Source organism: Pantherophis guttatus, chromosome 14 (genome assembly GCF_059756535.1).
Source record: "Pantherophis guttatus breed Tessera chromosome 14, ASM5975653v1, whole genome shotgun sequence".
NCBI lineage: Eukaryota > Metazoa > Chordata > Lepidosauria > Squamata > Colubridae > Pantherophis > Pantherophis guttatus.
The window spans coordinates 14,046,021-14,063,934 of NC_142076.1; the positions used below are offsets into that span (position 1 = coordinate 14,046,021).

Consider the following 17,914-nt stretch of genomic DNA (forward strand, 5'->3'; position numbering starts at 1 on the left):
CTAGAGTCAGGAACGACTAGCACATATGTGCGAGGGGAACCTTTACCTTTTATGTATATGTATATGTATATGTATATGTATATGTATATGTATATGTATATGTATATGTATATGTATATGTATATGTAGAAGTAGATGTAGAAGTAGATGTAGAAGTAGAAGTAGATGTAGAAGTAGAAGTAGAAGTAGATGTAGAAGTAGAAGTAGATGTAGAAGTAGAAGTAGATGTAGAAGTAGAAGTAGAAGTAGTAGAAGTAGATGTGACCTGACCTGACCTGAATTCACGAACTTTTTTGTGGCGATCCTTAAGCAAACATCATGGTTATTAAGCAAAGCCCATGGTCATTAAATGAAACAAGAAACTTACAAAATACATTGTAAATCACATGACTGCAGGACACTGCAGAACTAGCCATAAACATTTGCCAGCTGCCAAGTGTTTGTAATGTGTTCGTAGGATTGCAAGGAGGGGGTGTGTCTGTGCAGCTGTCAGAACTTCAGTATCCGGTCATAAGTAACTTTGGGGAGGGGGAGGGGTTGTTCTAACTTTGAACAGTCACTAAGCAACTGGTCATTAAGCGAAGAGCACATACCGCCACTGACACTCTTGGATAAAATAGGCAGCAGGTCAGCATCTTGGTCAGATTTGATGAGCATGGAAACAGGGGATGAAGCTGTGATCTCCCGGAAGAGGGTGCTGACACCTTGGGTGGATTCCTTCAGCAAAGAGGTCACGTTCTGGGTCGATTCCTTGAGGAGCTCAGAGACGGAGGGCGGGCATTTGCTCGGCCCGTTTAAATCCTTATTATCGATGTTGATGGCAAAAAGAATAGAGTTCAGCCCTTTGGATAAAGCAGAAACGGGGGGGGGGGGGGAAACAACCAATATTTTAGGTCAGTCTAAATCAGGAGTCGGCAGCCTTAAACGCTCAAAGAGCCACAAGGGTCCTAACCGGAACCCCCCCCCCGTTCAATTCTGGAGCCGACCGGAAGTCCGTTTCCCCCACAATAGAGTCTCCTCCTAGCGCGGCATCCTTTTTCTTCTGGCAACTGAAAGTCTGGTTCCCCCACTGTTGTGGCCCCGCCCTCTGAGCCTGTCCCATCGGAGTAAGAAAGCTCCGAGCATGAGGAAGAGGAATCAGCCAGGCCTCCCTCTCCAGGCCCCTCCCCTCTGGCACTGTCTCAGGTGCTGGCCGAGGGAGAGGAGATCAGTAGGGAGACAGCTGGCTCGGATCAGAGTGACGAAGAAACATCATTCCTGGACGCACGCCTCCGAAGGCGTGATAAACGTTTGCAGCAGCTTAGGAGGCGTGCTAGGGATTAGAACTGAGTCACTGGACCACACCCCAGAGACTATATAATAGAGGGTAGTGGTCAGTGATCCTTGTGACGAACAAAAGTAAACCTTGGATAGTCACTAAAGCCTCGTCCGGAACTGCGGAGAGAAATATTATTTCTGCTTGGACTTTTTGCACATTAAGTACCTTATCTTTCTGTTTGTGAAAATAAAGGAATTTGGCAGACGGTGTGTCTATCGCTGCCAAGTGGGAGATAAGACCTGGGTGCATTCCAAAGTGTTTCCTTAACCCTCGGCTGGCTGTGTTTGTGTGTGTGTGGGTACGGGGACAGATCACCCCACCATAGAATCTCCTCCTAGCGCAGTATCCTTTTTCTTCTGCCAACAGGAAGTCTGGTTCCCCCACCACCACCATAGAGTCTCCTCCTAGCGTGGCATCCTTTTTCCTCTACCTGTCCTAACCGAAAGCCCTATCAATTGTGGAGCTGACCAGAAAACCTACCCCTTGCCATAGAGTCTCCTTCTGGTGCGCCGTGCTTTTCCCCTCCCTAACCGGAAGCTCCTCTCAAAATCGTGGTGCCAACTGGGGAGAGGGAGCTGCAACAGAAGGAGGAAAGAGCCACATGCGGCTCCAGAGCCGTGCGTTGCCGACCCCTGGCCCTAAATTGATATGAATGGGACTACTCCATACAAAAATAAATACATAAAATAGCTTTTTCTTTCGAGATGCAAGAAGCTGAACTTTCTAGCTGTGAAGCTCTTTTTCCAAGAGTTACAGTGGTGCATTCTTTGAGACAAGAAAGTCTAGACTATGGTGGATTCGATGTTGTGAAAAAGAACACAGATGCTACAACCTTCAGTGGGCTGGGGTATGTGAGGAAAAAAAAAAAAACAGATTAGGATTGGCCAGAGGAAAATGAAGGAAATGAGACAGAACTATTTACGTCAGGGGCATTCAACTTTGGCGACTAAGATTTGTGGACTTCAAATCCCAGAATCCTCTAGCCAGCATGTCTGGCCGGGGAATTCTGGGAGCTGAAGTCCACAGGTTTTAAAAGCCGCCGAGGTTGGACACCCCTGATTTATATAGAGGAAGTTCTTCATTATCAGTTAGATTCGATCAGTTGCTGCAGTGAGCCCTTTGCAGATCTGTACGCTGGGGAAACAAAACAGCCACTTCATAAACCCACTCCCTTAGCCTATTTAAGGAAGGATGACGACTGAAGCAATTTGCAGGGAACAACTTCATTCACTCTCCTTCGTGCCTTAGTCTTAGTTCTCTGCAAATTGCTTCTGGGTTTTCTGCCAACCATAGTAAGATTTAAGATGATTTATTCTTTGGATTCTTGTAGGCTAAGAAAGTTAATTAACAGCCTTTGTTTGAAAAAAAAAGCCCTGATTTAATTTAGTAAACTAAGGTTTGTACAGACTTTGTGTATGCTGCGTTCTTTGGGGTCCGTAGCTGGGGCAAAACCCCTTTGCTGCAGATTATTCAGCAGGATACATCTTAAATGATTTGCTTAAATCATAGCTAGACAACGAACGAACCCAGAAGCTTTTTAAGCTGCCTTGGCTTGGTTCTAAGACATTGGGCCACGCTTACCAGCTGCCATGGTGGGAATCATACTGGAGCGTTCTTCATCCATCAAGAAGGACCAGTCTTCATAGAAGACACTGGAGACAAAAGGCAAGGTAAAAATACAAACAAACAAAAAAAAAGTACTGTCTTGCTTAGCAGTGGAAATTTTGGGCTCGACTGTCATAAGTCGAGGACTACTTGCAGTAGGGTTTGGAGGATTTCTAGCCCAAAAATCTTTGCCCGTGGAAGGAGATCCAGTACAATTTCAGACAAATGGATATCTGTTTTATTATTATTATTATTATTATTATTATTATTATTATTATTATTATTATTATTATTATTAGGACTGATGCTGTGGTCCAGTCTGGTAATGAAACGTCTGCCAGAAAACAGCTACGTTCCTCCTCTTCCTCCTCCTCCCCCCCCACAAATGCCCCTCCCTTCTAGCACCTGATGATATTACCTATTTGGGTAATAAAATGTCTGTTAGGAAACAACCAAACTCAGAGAGCACCAAGAATCCCACAGTCCTCCTCCTCCTCCTCCTCCTCCTCTTCCTCCTCCCCCCCTGCAAACTCCACTCCTTTCTAGCACTGATGATGTTACCTATTTGGGTAACAAGATGTCTGCTAGAAAACAACCAAGCTCAGAGATCACCAAGGATCCCACAGTTCTCCTCCTCCTCCTCACAAATCCCATACTCTTCTAGCACTGATGATGTTACCTAGTTGGGTAATAAAATGTCTGCTAGGAAACAACCAAACTCAGAGAGCACCAAGGACCCCACAGTCCTCCTCTCCCTCCCTCCAAACTCCCCTCCCTTCTAGCACTGATGATGTCACCTATTTGGGTCATGAAATGTCTGCCAGGAAACAACCAAGCTCGGAGAAACCCCACCGTTCAATGCTTAGCTACGAATGTTCTCTTTTCCCGAGAACTACGGCATATCTACCTAAAAGCCCCGTTTTCAAAACCTTCCCCCATGAAGAAGAGCAGGTAGAAAACTTACCTAAGATGGTTTTTATCTGCAAGCAACATGTGCAAATATCTTTCTAGGGAATGTTCATTGAGAGCACAGCGTAGCCAAGCCCGCCCTCGCCCCGTATCCGTAGTGATGTTCCTCAGAGAATAGAAACGTTGCAGTTCGTGTTTATTAAGAACTTCCTTCACATAGTACCAGAATATGGATTCTGAGGAGAAAAAGGGTATTTTCACAAGTACGCTTGAAGTTTGCACCGGCAAGATTGGCAAAAATGCATAAAGACAGATCTGCTAAACGTTGGAAGTGTAATCGATCATCTGGCACATATTACCACATGTGGTGGACATGCCCGAAAGCCAGAAAATACTGGATGAAAATACACACGTGGCTTGGAAAAAAAAATGATAAAACAACACATAGATCTGAAACCGGAGATATTTTTGTTGGGCATTCTACCAGAAAAATATGATTAAAAAGACTTGCATATTTGATCCTGCATATACTAACCGCAACTAGAATTGCATTTGAGCAACAATGGAAACAGGATGAGTTCCCGTCCGAGGGGAATGTAATGAAGAAAATATTAGAATGTGCAGAAATGGACAGATTAACACTCGCTATTAAGGATAAAGAAGAAACTGAGTATTTTTTGATATGGGACATATTTTATCAATAGCTAGATAACAGAAACAGAAGTTAGAAAGGAAGAAATATAAAAAAAGGGAAATGGTAAAGTGGTAAAGTTGTTAAAGAAGAAGTGTTAAGTATTAAGTATTAATGCTATTATATTATTACGTTATTATATTATATTATCAATATAATGATGATGAATATCACAACAAAGATGGGTAATATGACTATAACACACACTGTTTATGAAAATTGAACGTTATATAAATAAAACAAATAAAACATGGGGGGGAGGAGGAAAGAACTTTTTTCACATAGTACCAGAATATGGATTCTGAGGAGGAAAAAAACTAAATTCACAAGTACGCTTGAAGTTTGGCTACCCATCTCAACATCGCAACTCTGGGCAGCTAAGAATGGATGGAGAACACAGAACTCTCAATCAATTTATTCCTTCCCAATACTTATACACTGCCACAATTACAAATCTCAAACCATTAAAAAAAATGTTTTTAAATCATAATTCATCATCTTTTAATGACCCCATAATCCTTTGTGGAGTGGAGCCTGGGCAACTAAATGGAGCTGAGTGATTACTGGCCAGATGCCCTTCCTGTCACCATCACGGAGTTGATCTCATAAAATAGCAGTAAAATTTAATACAGCCCACAGCCAATCACATAGGACAATGTTTCTCAACCTTGGAGATGTTAAGATGTGTAGAAGAATTTCCTAGCCAGCTACTCTATGATGTGTGGACTTCAACTCCCAGAATTCCCAGAATCCACGAATTTCCAGAAATCATGTCTAGAGTTCAACTCCCACAATTCATGCTGGCTGGGGAATCAGCGGCCAAGATTGGATGCTCCAGCATTAACTCAAAAGAGCTTTGCAAGATAGGCTGTTCTACTACCCTGTTTCCCCGAAAATAAGACATCCCCTGATAATAAGCCCAATCGGGCTTTTGAGCGCATGCGCTAAAATAAGCCTCCCCCCGAAAATAAGCCCTCCCTGAAAATATTTAAATGCAGAGCTGGAAATCATTAAGACGGCAAGAGGAGCCCCATCTTGTTCCACGTGCCCCAAAATAATAAGACCTCCCTGAAAATAAGGCCAAGCGCTTATTTCGGGGTTCAAAAAAATATAAGACAGGGTCTTATTTTCGGGGAAACACGGTATTTTAGAAATCTCATTTTAAATCATGTTGAAATTAGGTTTTGAGTGATGTCCAAGTTAATTTAGGCTTAGGCTTAGAACCGGGGTATATACGAGACCGCCTTCTGCCATCAACAACCTCCCACCGGCCAATACGCTCCCACAGAGAGGGGCTCCTCAGGGTGCTGTCGGCCAAACAATGCCGACTGGCGACACCTAGGGGGAGAGCCTTCTCTGTGGGGGCACCAGCCCTCTGGAATGAGCTGCCCCTAGAGCTTTGTTTTAGCCCCGACCTGCGTACTTTTCGCCGCGCCCTTAAGACCCTTCTATTCCAGCAAGCCGGACTGGCCTAGTACGAATTTTAAAATGGGTGTATGTGTGTTTTAATTAGCGGGCCAAATTTTTATACTTAATTTTAATTGGTTCTAAATTTTATAAATCTATGTGTTTTAATATCGCTGTACACTGCCGTGAGTCCTTCGGGAGAAGGGCGGTATAGAAATCTAATAAACTTGAAACTTGCGGTTGAATGCCTTGATCGCAGGGTTGATTTAAGAAATTGTGCGTGGACTTCAACCCCCAGAATTCATGCTGGCTGGGGAATTCTGGGAGTTGAAGTCCGCGCATCTTAAAGCCACCAAAATTGAGAAACACTGATATAGGAAGCAAAGCATAGCTGAAGTTCTCCAAAGACCATCGCCGTATTTTAAGTGTTTCTGAAAAGCGACTTAACTTTTCCAATTGGCAAGGAAAAGCACCAATATATTGCAGAGAGAGAGTCCACAATCAAAGGATATTTCTTCCTGACCACTACCCTCTTCAGCTCCCAAAGTGAAGTGAATTCCCAGGATCTCAGCTCACTCACCACGATGCAAAGAACCACAAGCATCAAAAAAACCCACTCAGAAAGAGCTAGTTACTCCACCGGTGTACCTGTCATTTTTTACATTTATTGCCTGCTTTTTAGGAAAGAGATTTGCAGCCAAGTTTGTTTTGTTTTTTTCCCCAACAGAGCACCTCCGGGCATACAACCACAACAGAAGAGATGTGCCCAGCATGGGAAACAATAACCATTATATATCGGTGGTGCAGTGGTTAGGGTGCAGTACTGCAGCTACTTCAGCTGACTGCTAGTTCAGCAGCTCAGCGGATCAAATCTCACCGGCTCAAGGATAACTCAGCTATCCATCCTTCCGTGGCGGGTAAAATGAGGACCCAGATTATTGGGGGCAATATGCTATTTAGTATACTGTCTTTGGTGTAAGCCGCCCAGAGTCCTCGGAGAGTGGGCGGCATAGAAATATGAATAATAATTATTATTATTATTATAAGGAGGCTCATCCAAGCTTCAACTCGGGTAAGAAACAATCATCGCCTCCTTCCTCCCCGCGATGCTGTTGAAAAGAGTTCAGTTGGCACGGGAGGAAGACCGCGCCGAAGCATTATTACGGAAACAAATTAAAAAATGAGGAAGCGGCAAGCATGCTTAGAAGGCTGAATTTACAATATTTAACATTACACATACTAACGGCAGCCCGCAGTGTCTTTGTGCAAAATTGGAAGAAGGAAAACCCACCAAGAGAAGAAGATTTAATTAAACAAATTTTAGAGCGCGCAGAGATGGACAAACTAACAAAAGAACTCAAGGAGAAAGAGGATACAGAATATTATAAAGTGTGGTGTAGATGGTATGAATGGTTGGAGAATAGGAAAAATGAGAAAGAGGAATAAAGGAGAGAGTGAAAAAATGTTAAAGATCAAGGTATAAGATAGATGAAATAAGGAAAGACAGACATTAAGTGGAGTACGATAAAGTTAAAATATGTGTAAATAGTAAGAAAGGACCACTTCGAAAGAGCTGTTAAAAAAATATAACAGCATTTATATATTATATATTATTTATATATTATAATATATATGATACATAAATGTTGTATGTTTGTGTCTTGTTTTAAATGTGTTTATAATAAAAAAACTTTATAAAATAATAATTAAACAAAAAGAAGGCTGAATTTACCCATTTCGGTTTTAGTGGAGAAACCGGTGACTTGTTTGATGGCGGCGGCAGTTAAAGCTAATCCTCGGGTCCTCTTTAAACCATGCTGAAGGACGGACTCGAATTGCGCGCAGAGACACGTGACTCTGAAAAACAAACCGCAGATTGAATGGGAAACGCCGCGCAAAAGGGAGGGAAGCAGAGACCAAGCAATAAGGTGCAATGGCAATAGAGGTGAAACCGGCGCCCTGCCGATGCCAAAGTGGTACAGGGGTTCAAGCGTAGGGTGGGAAAACGCTCCACAGGAGGCACAGTCAAATCTCAAATGGGCATGGATTAAGACAGAGATGTCAAACTCCAGGCCCGCAGGCCGGATCCGGCCCACGATGTGGTTGGATCCGACCAGTGGTGAAATCTAAAATTTGTTACTACCGGTTCTGTGGGTGTGGCTTGGTGGTGGTGGTGGCGGTAATGTGACTGGGTGGGCGTGGCCAATTTTTTTTTTAACTTTTAAAACCATTTTTTCTACAACTTCTTCGGCTGTAAAAAAATGCTTTCAAAAGGCTCTGACGATCCCAGCTGAGTTGCCTGATCGGCAGAGGTTTTTTTTTTTTCCTTTTAAATGCCTCTGACGATCAGGCAACTCAGCTTGGATCGTCAGGCATCGTCTTGGATCGTCAGCTTGGATCGTCAAACTCAGCTTGACGATCCGGCAGCTCAGCTTGGATCGTCAGAGGCATTTAAAAGAAAAAAAAAGCCTCTGATGATTGCACGGCTCAGCTGGGCATGGGGGGGTGGGCAGGGATTTTTGCTACCGGTTCTCCGAACCACCCGCCTCCATCGCTACCGGATCGCGCAATCCGGTCCGAATCGAGAGCATTTCACCTCTGGGGCCATCCTGGAAAATGTAAGGGACCAGCCCGCATCGCTTCGGCCCGGTCTACCGAATGCAAAGAGGAAACGTGCCAGCAGTTTGGGGAGTGGCGTCAAGATGCTCATGCCCACCTGGCCACACCCACCCAGTCGGCCACACCTGCCCGGCCCCCCCGAGGTCAACCACAGCCCTGATGCGGCCCTCAATGAAATTGCGTTTGACACAGGGGTGGGCTTCAAAAATTTTAGTAAGGGGTTCTCTGCCCAGTTGCTGGGTGAGCGTGGCCATGATGGGTGTGGCCTAGTCAGCCTCCTGCACCATGGCGGTGGGTGGGGGTATTTTTGCCCTCCCCAGGCTCCGGAGGTTTTTCTTGAGACTCCGGGAAGGCGAAAACAGCCTCCCCAGGAAGCCCTCTGGAGGCCGGAAACAGGCCCTCCCTGAGCCTCCGCACGTGCCCTGCACTTACCTGCATCCAAAATGGGCTGTGTGGGAACTCCTGGAAGGGGCAGGGTGGGGTCAGCCAGGAGTGGGATTTGGGGGTTCTCCAAACTGCACAGAATCTTAGCTAGAGGTTCTCCCGAACCCCTCCGAACCCCCAGCAGTCCATCCCAAAAGTCTGCACGCTCCTGGGGGAGATACACCTCTTTGGACTGAAACAACCTCAGGAATTTTAAGCCGGATGGGGAATTCTGAGAGTTGATGTCTACCCAGCTCAAAGTTCTAAGAGCTGAGAAACACCAGTCTAAGGATGAGAAAGGAAAGTCCCTTCTCTCTTTTGTTCGTTTTTAGAAAGGACAATGTTCAAACCACACATTCAATGAAGATAATCGGGGGTAACCCCCACTCCAGAGCTAAAAATCCCCTCTCCCTAATTCTGTTTATAGATTTCCTTATCAAGGGCTTAAAAGTTTTCTAAAAGCTGAAGATGTACTGCAAGGCAAAAACCGTCTCAGCCCTGCAGCTTCATTTTATAATAGCCATGATGGCATGAAAAGGAAACAGAAGAAGAAGAGAAACAAGACTTCGAAGCACCATTGCTTTTCCGGAGAAACAGACGGGATGCAACCGCACCATAACAACAGAAATCCCCTGAAAATTATTGGTTAAGTATTATGTCCCTAACCCCAAAAACAGAGAAGAGAAACTGAGGGGTATGAAAGCTTCTTATATCAACTTCCTCAAAGCTAAGTGGGAATTGGGGGCCCCATAGCCCCTGCCAGGGTGGATAAAAATCGATGCTTTTTTTTTTAATGGATTTTTAAAAAAATTAAATCAGATTTTTTTTATTATTTTTATCCAATTTATTTTAATAAAATGTTTTTGGACAAAAAATCTATCTAAAGATAGTTTTCTATTTAAGATTACATTAATAATCTAGTTTATTCAGCATGAAATGGAGCTTAGTTATGTAGCATGAGGCTGTATATTCTGCAATATTGGGGCTGTCAGTGAGTTAACAAAAGGTCAGAAGAGGAGTCGCTGCGGGACAGAGATGACAGTTGCTCTTTAAAAATTATGATTTAAATCGGGTTGATTTAAATCAAGCCTTTTTATTAGAGATTTAAATCATGATTTAAATCGACTTGATTTAAATCAAATCCACCCTGGCCCCAGCTAAGAATTTGCAAGGAGGTGCAGAGATATAATCCATTTCTCCCTCTCTCTCTCTCTCTCTCTCTCTCTCTCTCTCTCTCTCTCTCTCTCTCTCTCTCTCTCTCTGCACACATAAGATGAATTCCCTGCTGTATAATACCTGTGCTTTTCTGGGATTCCCAGAACAAGACTGATCCATTGTACTTTTATCACTTTCATTTTCAAACCTCTTTTCCATCTTACAGTTTAGAACAAGATAAAGAGGACGACAAGGACAGAAGACGAGGGGAGGCTTGCTAAAGATGATGTCTCTTGCTTACAGACATCTTTTGGGGTTGATCGAACTGTCTGGGCCATCATCAAGTCACTGGTAAGATGTCCCACCAAACCATCTCCAAATGGTTTGGGCAAATTGCATCTCCTATACGTTGAAAAATGTATTCTGATCTGTATTCCGATCACCAAATCACGAAACAGACTCGTCCTGAAAAAAAACCCCTTTTTATTTGGCTAATGTGAATTCCTAGCATTCACATCCAGCAAAGTCCCGGCAGTCTTTCAAGGATGAACTGCAACCACAGGCCTTATCAGTCCTTGGATAGTTGCCAGGCCGATATCTTCCAAATGCAATGCTGTACAATGAAATACTTGGCAAGGAGTCTCTTTGAGGCACCAACTCAGATGAGCAAATCTTCACACTAATAAACGAACTAATTGTCTCCTGCAAACACCACTCCCCTTTTGCTCCGATTTATTCCCTATGGGAGGGGCATTCAGTGTCCCCTTGTGCCTTTACTCCTGAGTCGACCCTTGTTCTTTAGCTGTTCCCTTCGTCTGGCAACTCTGTGCATGCGCACACTGGGAACAGGATCCAGCTGTTCCTCTACCTCACTGATGTCTGACTCTGAAGGTAGCTGATAACTGGCATACAGCCCTGGCCCCCTCTCTGCCTCCCATGCAGAGCCCTCATCAGAGCCTTCCCCAGACTCCAGGACTGGCCCATGTTCCTCCCCAACCTCCTCATTATCCGAATCTGTCGCCAGCTCTGCTGGCCGCTGGTGGGCCAGAACAAAAAGTACAAAATTGACAAGAGAGGCCAGACATTTCCAATGAGGGGGAGGGGATGCTGGTTGGCTGGAGGATTATGGGAGTTGAAATCCAAAAGTCTTAAAATGGCCAAGGTTGGACACCCCCTGTGTTAAAAGTCTTGGCTCAGCTCGTCCATTAGAAATAGATTGTTAGGATGACTTTTGGCCAGTCCCTCTCTCTCAGCCCCAGGAAAAAAGGCAATGGCAAACCACTTCTGAAAAATCACATGGACTCGAAGAAGCCCATTTTAAGGCAAATACTTCAGTTACTTGGGCAGTTCCGGCCAGAACAGGCAAGAAATCATGCCACCAGCCAACAGTAATCATGGACAGATTTATTTGAGGAATACAAAATAAGGCATTGAAAAGCTCAGGCAGTCTTCCTCTGTTGCAGAGGCTCTCAACAAGGGGTGAAATCCAGCAGGTTCTGACAGGTTCTGGAGAACCGGGAGCGGAAAGTTTGAGTAGTTCAGAGAACCGGCAAATACCACCTCTGGCTGGTCCCAGAGTGGTGGGGGAATCGAGATTTTGCAATATCCTTCCCCCAGGAGTGGGGAGGGAATGGAGAGTTTGTAGTATCCTTCCGCTGCCACGCCCACCAAGCCACGCCCACAGAACCGGTAGTTTAAAAAATTTGGATTTCATCACTGCTCTCAACGTCTTTTGAGACTTCATGCCCTCCATCAAACCCCTGCAGATTGAACTTCTCATTCAAAAAAAAAAAAAATCATGTTATTTCAAACTCACCTGCTATCTGAATCAGAAGCGATCTCTTTCCTTCCTCCAAATCGGATCTGGCACTGTAAAGCAAAGTCTGTGTGTTAAGAACAAACCTAGTTGGGATAAACTTTCATGCACTTAACAGTTTTGCACAACATACAATTTTAAACGCCGGATTTCTTTTTTTTAAAAAAACGAGAAGAAAAGAAAGTGTGAGATGCTGCAAAATTGTTAAGTGCGAGAATTGGACACAAGGCACTTCCCCCCCCCCCAATGTCAGCATAACTTTGAACAGGTGAACTTTCCACTTCTCACCTGTTTAACCGCATCCAGTAAGCGCTCAAGTAAAAACTGTCTTCGGGCAGCACTGTTCTGCAGCCCTAAAATTCAAGAACACACGTGTTATGATATATTAAATATTCTTTCCGTTTCCAGTTAGGTGAGAACGAATGAGACGTGACTTTGCAAAACCAGGGGGTTTTTTTTACTTCCTTTTCTCCAAAACAATTCCAGCTCCTTGGAAGCTAACTGAACTATTTCTGCAAAAGAGGGAGAGGGAGAGGGGGTGGTATCCATAACACAACTAGAGTAAGCAAAAGTGAGAAGGTTACTTGGCACACTTGATATATTGCAGAAAGAAGTTTTGTGCATTTGCAGTTTATTGAGAAATGCGGATTTCTAGCCCCATAATCCACTTTTAATAGCAGGCTTGGGTGCCCATCTTGGAACGGAGGCGAAAGTAGTGGTGGATTGCCTCTGGTTCGGACCGGTTCGGAAGAACCGGTAGTAAAACCGGCAGGAGGCTCCGCCCACTGACCCGGACGTCATCATAGGTGATTTGCGCATGCACAGAAGAGTGCGGGTGGGCGCGATGCGAACTGGTAGTAAAGTTCGCATAAAGTAGAACCCACCCCTGGGCGAAAGGATTATCAAGAAGCAAAATGAAACATGGATAGTCTTGAGTAAAGAGTAAAAACACTTTGTATTATCCCAGAAGAAAATACCAGCTGTCTGAAATCCAAAACATTTTAAAGGATACTGCACATTATTAAAGGATACTGCGCATTAATAAAGGAGACTGCATTCAATAACACTTTTCAGTCCAAGGTGCATCTATTCTATTCTATTTTGATTTTCAAGCAGGCTTGTTGGGTGGGTTCAGAAATCCACCAAAGGAATCCAACTCTAAAAAGCAACTTTCTGATCAACACACAGTCAAGGGCTCCAATCTGAAACAGGAATTTCAAGCACAAAACACGAGGCTATTTTGAGCTTGGGAAATTTTCTGGGAATTATCAGAAGGGTGTCGTAATTCTTCCTGTAAGGTTAGAACGCTGTTTTCAATTTGAAAAAACACACGCTTAAAAGCTCAAAACAAGAGTGCTTCAAAATCAAAATATTTGCCACATCATTATTAGTCAGAGGTCTACGGGAAGCGCCAAAAAAATTACACACAGAAAATTATTCACATTTAAGGGTCTCGGAATTAATTTACAGGGCTTTCAAGTAGGACAAAGAAAAATTGTGAACCAAAAACCTAATCAGCATTTATGGAGACTGTTATTAATGGCCGAATAATCAGAAACATCCATTCTGTTTCCCAGCGTCAGTTAAGAGCTAAGTTGCTAATTTTGCATTCAGTCACACTCGTACGATTTCTGAGAACTATGGATTTCAACTTTGGACTTGTGGCCCGAGCTGATTTCTATATAAGTGACCAATTATTCCTTAAATGATTTCAAGGAAACAAGAGAGGTAGGGGGAAGGAAGGAAAGGAAGAGCAGTCATTTCTGATATCAAATTGTTGTCTTGCCCAGTCTATCACTTTTCATCCTTACTCAGCAGCTGCACATTTTATTCCTGAATGCCAAAAACAAGCCTCAACACATCAACAATTCAGCTAGAGTATATTGGATGACTCTACGCAAAGCACAGGTATCAAATTGTTGTTGTTTAGATGAGTAGTCGCTGCTCCAGAGTACATGACTTGCAAAATTATATTAGGAATATCTCCATTTAGCCAAAAGCCCTGAATTCCCACAAGATTCTCTTCTTGATATGGGATAAAAAGGAAAAAAAATAAAAAGGAAAAAAGAAATTAAGGCTGTTTGCCAACAGATTGTAATTTTCAATATAACAGAAGGGAAGAGGATTTAAACACATGAAGTGTTTAATTAAGAGCATCTTCTAAGCCACTGCTTCTCAGTTGGTGTTATGGATACCACAGTGAAATTCTGATATATTCTAAATGGAACCTAGGAGGAAAGTCACTTAAACTGTAATATAATAACATCATGGCTGCAAAGCAAAGTCTTTCTTTAAAAAATGTGAGTTTTTTAAAAAATTCTGCTGGGTTCCAGATATTTTCCTAAAGTAACAGATGGGATTTAGCTATGGCAGTCGATTTGCAGAAGAAGTTAAAGGATATCTGAAACTATAGTATCCATTTACTCATGCAAGGAAGTTTGCTTACTAAGCAACATTATGCCAACAATGTAAAAATATGGAGTCAGCGTGAGAAACAAAGTTACTCAAATCCAACAACAACACGCACACACAAATGTTGTTGATCCTTTCCACCGGATTCCCTCAAGAGGTAAACAAATATTTAAAGTAACTGTAGTGAAAAGTGAAGCGATCAAAAGTGACTGAATGCATTTGTGAGTATGCAAATAAACGAATCTGGATTTTCTGCCTGAGTGCACACATGTCTTAACAGCAGCGAGGATTACTTTCGCACAATATTGAGAAAGTGAAGAAATACCACAAGAGGAAGAGATAATTAAGAAGATATTAGATTGTGCACAAATGGATAGACTTACACTGAAAATCAAACAGAAAGAAGACACGGAATATTATCAGACAAATGGTTGGGAAAAAAGGGTGGAAAGTAAGAAGGGAATTTATATTGTTAAGCAATTTAAATACCCAGACAACACGATGTTTATTAAGCACTTAAGAAATATAATAAATAAAAAATAGAATTTTTTTTTAAATGCTGTTGATCTTTCCACCAGATTTCCTCAAGAGGTAAATAAATATTTAAAGTAACGGTACTATAAAGTGAAGCTATCAAAAGTGACTGAATGCGTTTGCGAGTGTGCAAATAAATGAATCTGGATTTTCTGCCTGAGTGCACGCTTTATGGTTCCATTAAAAAGAAATCCGCTTGAGCAATTCTATTGTCAAGTAACTACATATCCGGACATCCATTCCACCACCAGCATAAAAGAGGGCGATTGCAGCCATGTCATTTAGCTCTGAAAAAGTGACTCACGGCTAGTTCAGATAGCAAGTTGAAGTTTAACAGAAGATTTAACCTAGACATTTTATTTCCACTTTCACAACCGAAGCAAAAACAATCACAAAAACAATTGGAAAGATGCAGAAGGGTTTTTACACCTCGAAGAAATAAGAGAAATAGGTGGATATCTATGGAGGATATCTATGGAGAAAAGTGCTTTCTGAATTTTCTTGGGTGGTTTTTTCCTTGAAGATATTTTGCTTCTCCTCCAAGAAGCTTCTTCAGTTCTAAAGAACTGAACTAACTGAAATGAAGATGATTTTTGGAGAAGAAGCGAAATGACTTCAAGGGGGGAAAAAACCCCAAGAAAGTCAGCTGCCATCTATCTATCTATCTATCTATCTATCTATCTATCTATCTATCTATCTATCTATCTATCTATCTAATTTGTATACTGCCCTTCTCCAACAGGACTCAGGGCGGTGAACAGCCACAGTAAAACACAACATATAAAATTTAAAAGCAGTTTAAAAAGCATTAAATAATTTTGGCCATCAATTTAAAACAACCCAGTTAAAACCAATTTGAAAACACACCTTTGAAAGAAAAATAGGAAGGTGTCCCTGAACAAGTAGAGAGTGGCCATAACCATGTCAGCAACCCCTTAAGAAAATGGGCAGACTCTGAGCAAACGCAGAGTGCCTAAAAAGCTTCGTTAACCTCTTAAGAAAAGTGGCAAGAGTGCCCCTGGGTGGGTACAGAGTGCCCAGAAGCTCAACTCCTTAAGCAAACGAGAAGAATGCCTCTGAGCAGGTACAGAGTGCCCAGGGCCACATCACCTCTTTAAGAAAATTGGTAAAAGGCAAAAAAAAAAATATTTATACAATTAGAAGAGAAACCAAAAGTATATTGGCAGAAAGTCCCTGAATTACTATAAAGAGTCCGGAATCTCCTCAAGCCGTTAAGAAAAACTGGCAAAGCCTCTGAGCGGGTACAGAGTGCCCAGAAAGTCAACTCCTTAAGCAAATGAGACGAATGCCTCTGAGCAGGTACAGAGTGCCCAGGGCCACATCACCCCTTTAAGAAAATTGGTAAAAGGCAAAAAAAAAATAAAAAATAAAGATTTATACAATTAGAAGAGAAACCAAAAGTTTGGCAGAAAGTCCCTGAATTACTATAAAGAGTCCGGAATCTCCTCAAGCCGTTAAGAAAAACTGGCAAAGCCTCTGAGCGGGTACAGAGTGCCCAGAAACTCAACTCCTTAAGCAAATGAGAAGAATGCCTCTGAGCAGGTACAGAGTGCCCAGGGCCACATCAACTCCTTAATAACATTGGCGGAGAGACCCTCTGAGCGGCCAGAAACACCCTTCCAGAAAACTGGCTGGGAATGCCTCTGAGCGGGTACAGAGTGCCCAGAATATCTCAACGACCTTACCCAAAACAATCAGAAGGCTTCTGAGCGCGTACAGAGTGCCCAGACAGAGCCTGGCCAACAACCCCTTTAAGAAAAAAAAAAAAAATTGGCAAGAGGATGAGAGCCTCTGAGCGGGTACAGAGCGCTTCCTTCTTCCTCGCCCCCCCCCACCCTGCAACAGCAATGCCCGTCAATCCCCCCACCCCAAAAAAAAGCAGGCAAAGTGCCTCTGAGAGAGTGCAGAGCGCCCTTGCCCCTGTTACCTCTGAGCATACGCCAAGCGCCGGGAGCTTTCGAGAGATTTGAAGGAGGCTTTTTTGACAGCTCATCCCCGAACCGCAGAAGGGATGGGAGGCTAATAATAATCATGGGCAAGGGAGCCCCTGAGCATGTGCAGAGCGCCTGCTCCTCCTCCCTCCCTCCCTCCTTCCCCCCCCCCATCCTCGGCAGGAGCCAGAGGGAGGGACACCCCCCCCACAAAAAAAAAAAACACCCCACCGGCAGCCCCACTCACCGCTCATGGTGCTGGCGAAGCCGGAGCAACTCGAGCTCTCCCGCCGGCCAGCCGCCCGCCCCCCGCCCCCGCCCGGACTGCCAGAGCAGGGCGGCAGCCGCCGGAAGTGACCCTCCGCCCCGGAAGCAAAATACGGGGAACCCGGAAGCGTCCTGCAGAGAGAGGGGGGAGGGGTGTTGTTTATCGTGGTCGCGGAGGAGGATGGATGGATGGGGGGGGGGGTTGGGGCTCGGGTGCTCGCCTTCCCGGGTGGGGGGGAGTGGGAAGCAGAGAAAGGAAGGAGCAGCCCACAGGCCCAGCCTTTATATATATAGGGTGCCCTCTTGACCTAGCAGGGAATTGGACTAGAAGACCTCCAAGGTCCCTTCCAGCTCATGGTATGCTATGCTATGCCATTCCCTATTCCATTCTCTATTCTGTTCTTCATTTGTATTTCTGTTCTGTCCTATTCCTCATTCCATTCCAATAGTCTCTTCTCTTCTAATCCTTCATTCCATTATTCCTATTCTATTCTATTCTTTTCTATTCTATTCTAATTCTTCATTCTATTCTAATTCTTCATTTCATTATTTCTATTCTATTCTATTCTAATCCTTCATTCCATTATTCCTATTCTATTCTATTCTTTTCTATTCTATTCTAATTCTTCATTCTATTCTAATTCTTCATTTCATTATTTCTATTCTATTCTATTCTAATTCTTCATTCCATTATTCCTATTCTATTCTATTCTAATTCTTCATTCTATTCTAATTCTTCATTCCATTATTTCTATTCTATTCTATTCTAATTCTTCATTCCATTATTCCTATTCTATTCTATTCTA

At 43.3% G+C, this 17,914-nt stretch overlaps 1 protein-coding gene across 2 annotated transcripts in view; it reads right to left on the reverse strand.

Moving 5' to 3' along the window:
- Positions 1-17,165, reverse strand: part of SNX29 (sorting nexin 29) — a 181,904-nt gene extending 164,739 nt beyond the window's left edge. Inside the window, exons 1-7 of one of the 2 annotated variants that reach the window (XM_087878406.1) lie at positions 17,089-17,165; positions 12,232-12,296; positions 11,944-11,996; positions 7,663-7,787; positions 3,888-4,068; positions 2,900-2,970; positions 594-842 (exon numbers count right to left, since the gene is read on the reverse strand). In XM_087878406.1, coding sequence (XP_087734532.1) covers positions 594-842; positions 2,900-2,970; positions 3,888-4,068; positions 7,663-7,787; positions 11,944-11,996; positions 12,232-12,296; positions 17,089-17,095 — 751 coding nt within the window. In that variant the 5' untranslated portion in view covers positions 17,096-17,165. The remainder of the gene's footprint in view (positions 1-593; positions 843-2,899; positions 2,971-3,887; positions 4,069-7,662; positions 7,788-11,943; positions 11,997-12,231; positions 12,297-17,088) is intronic. The other variant, XM_060692920.2, reaches the window with a different exon arrangement.
- Between the last annotated feature and the right edge of the window lie 749 nt (positions 17,166-17,914).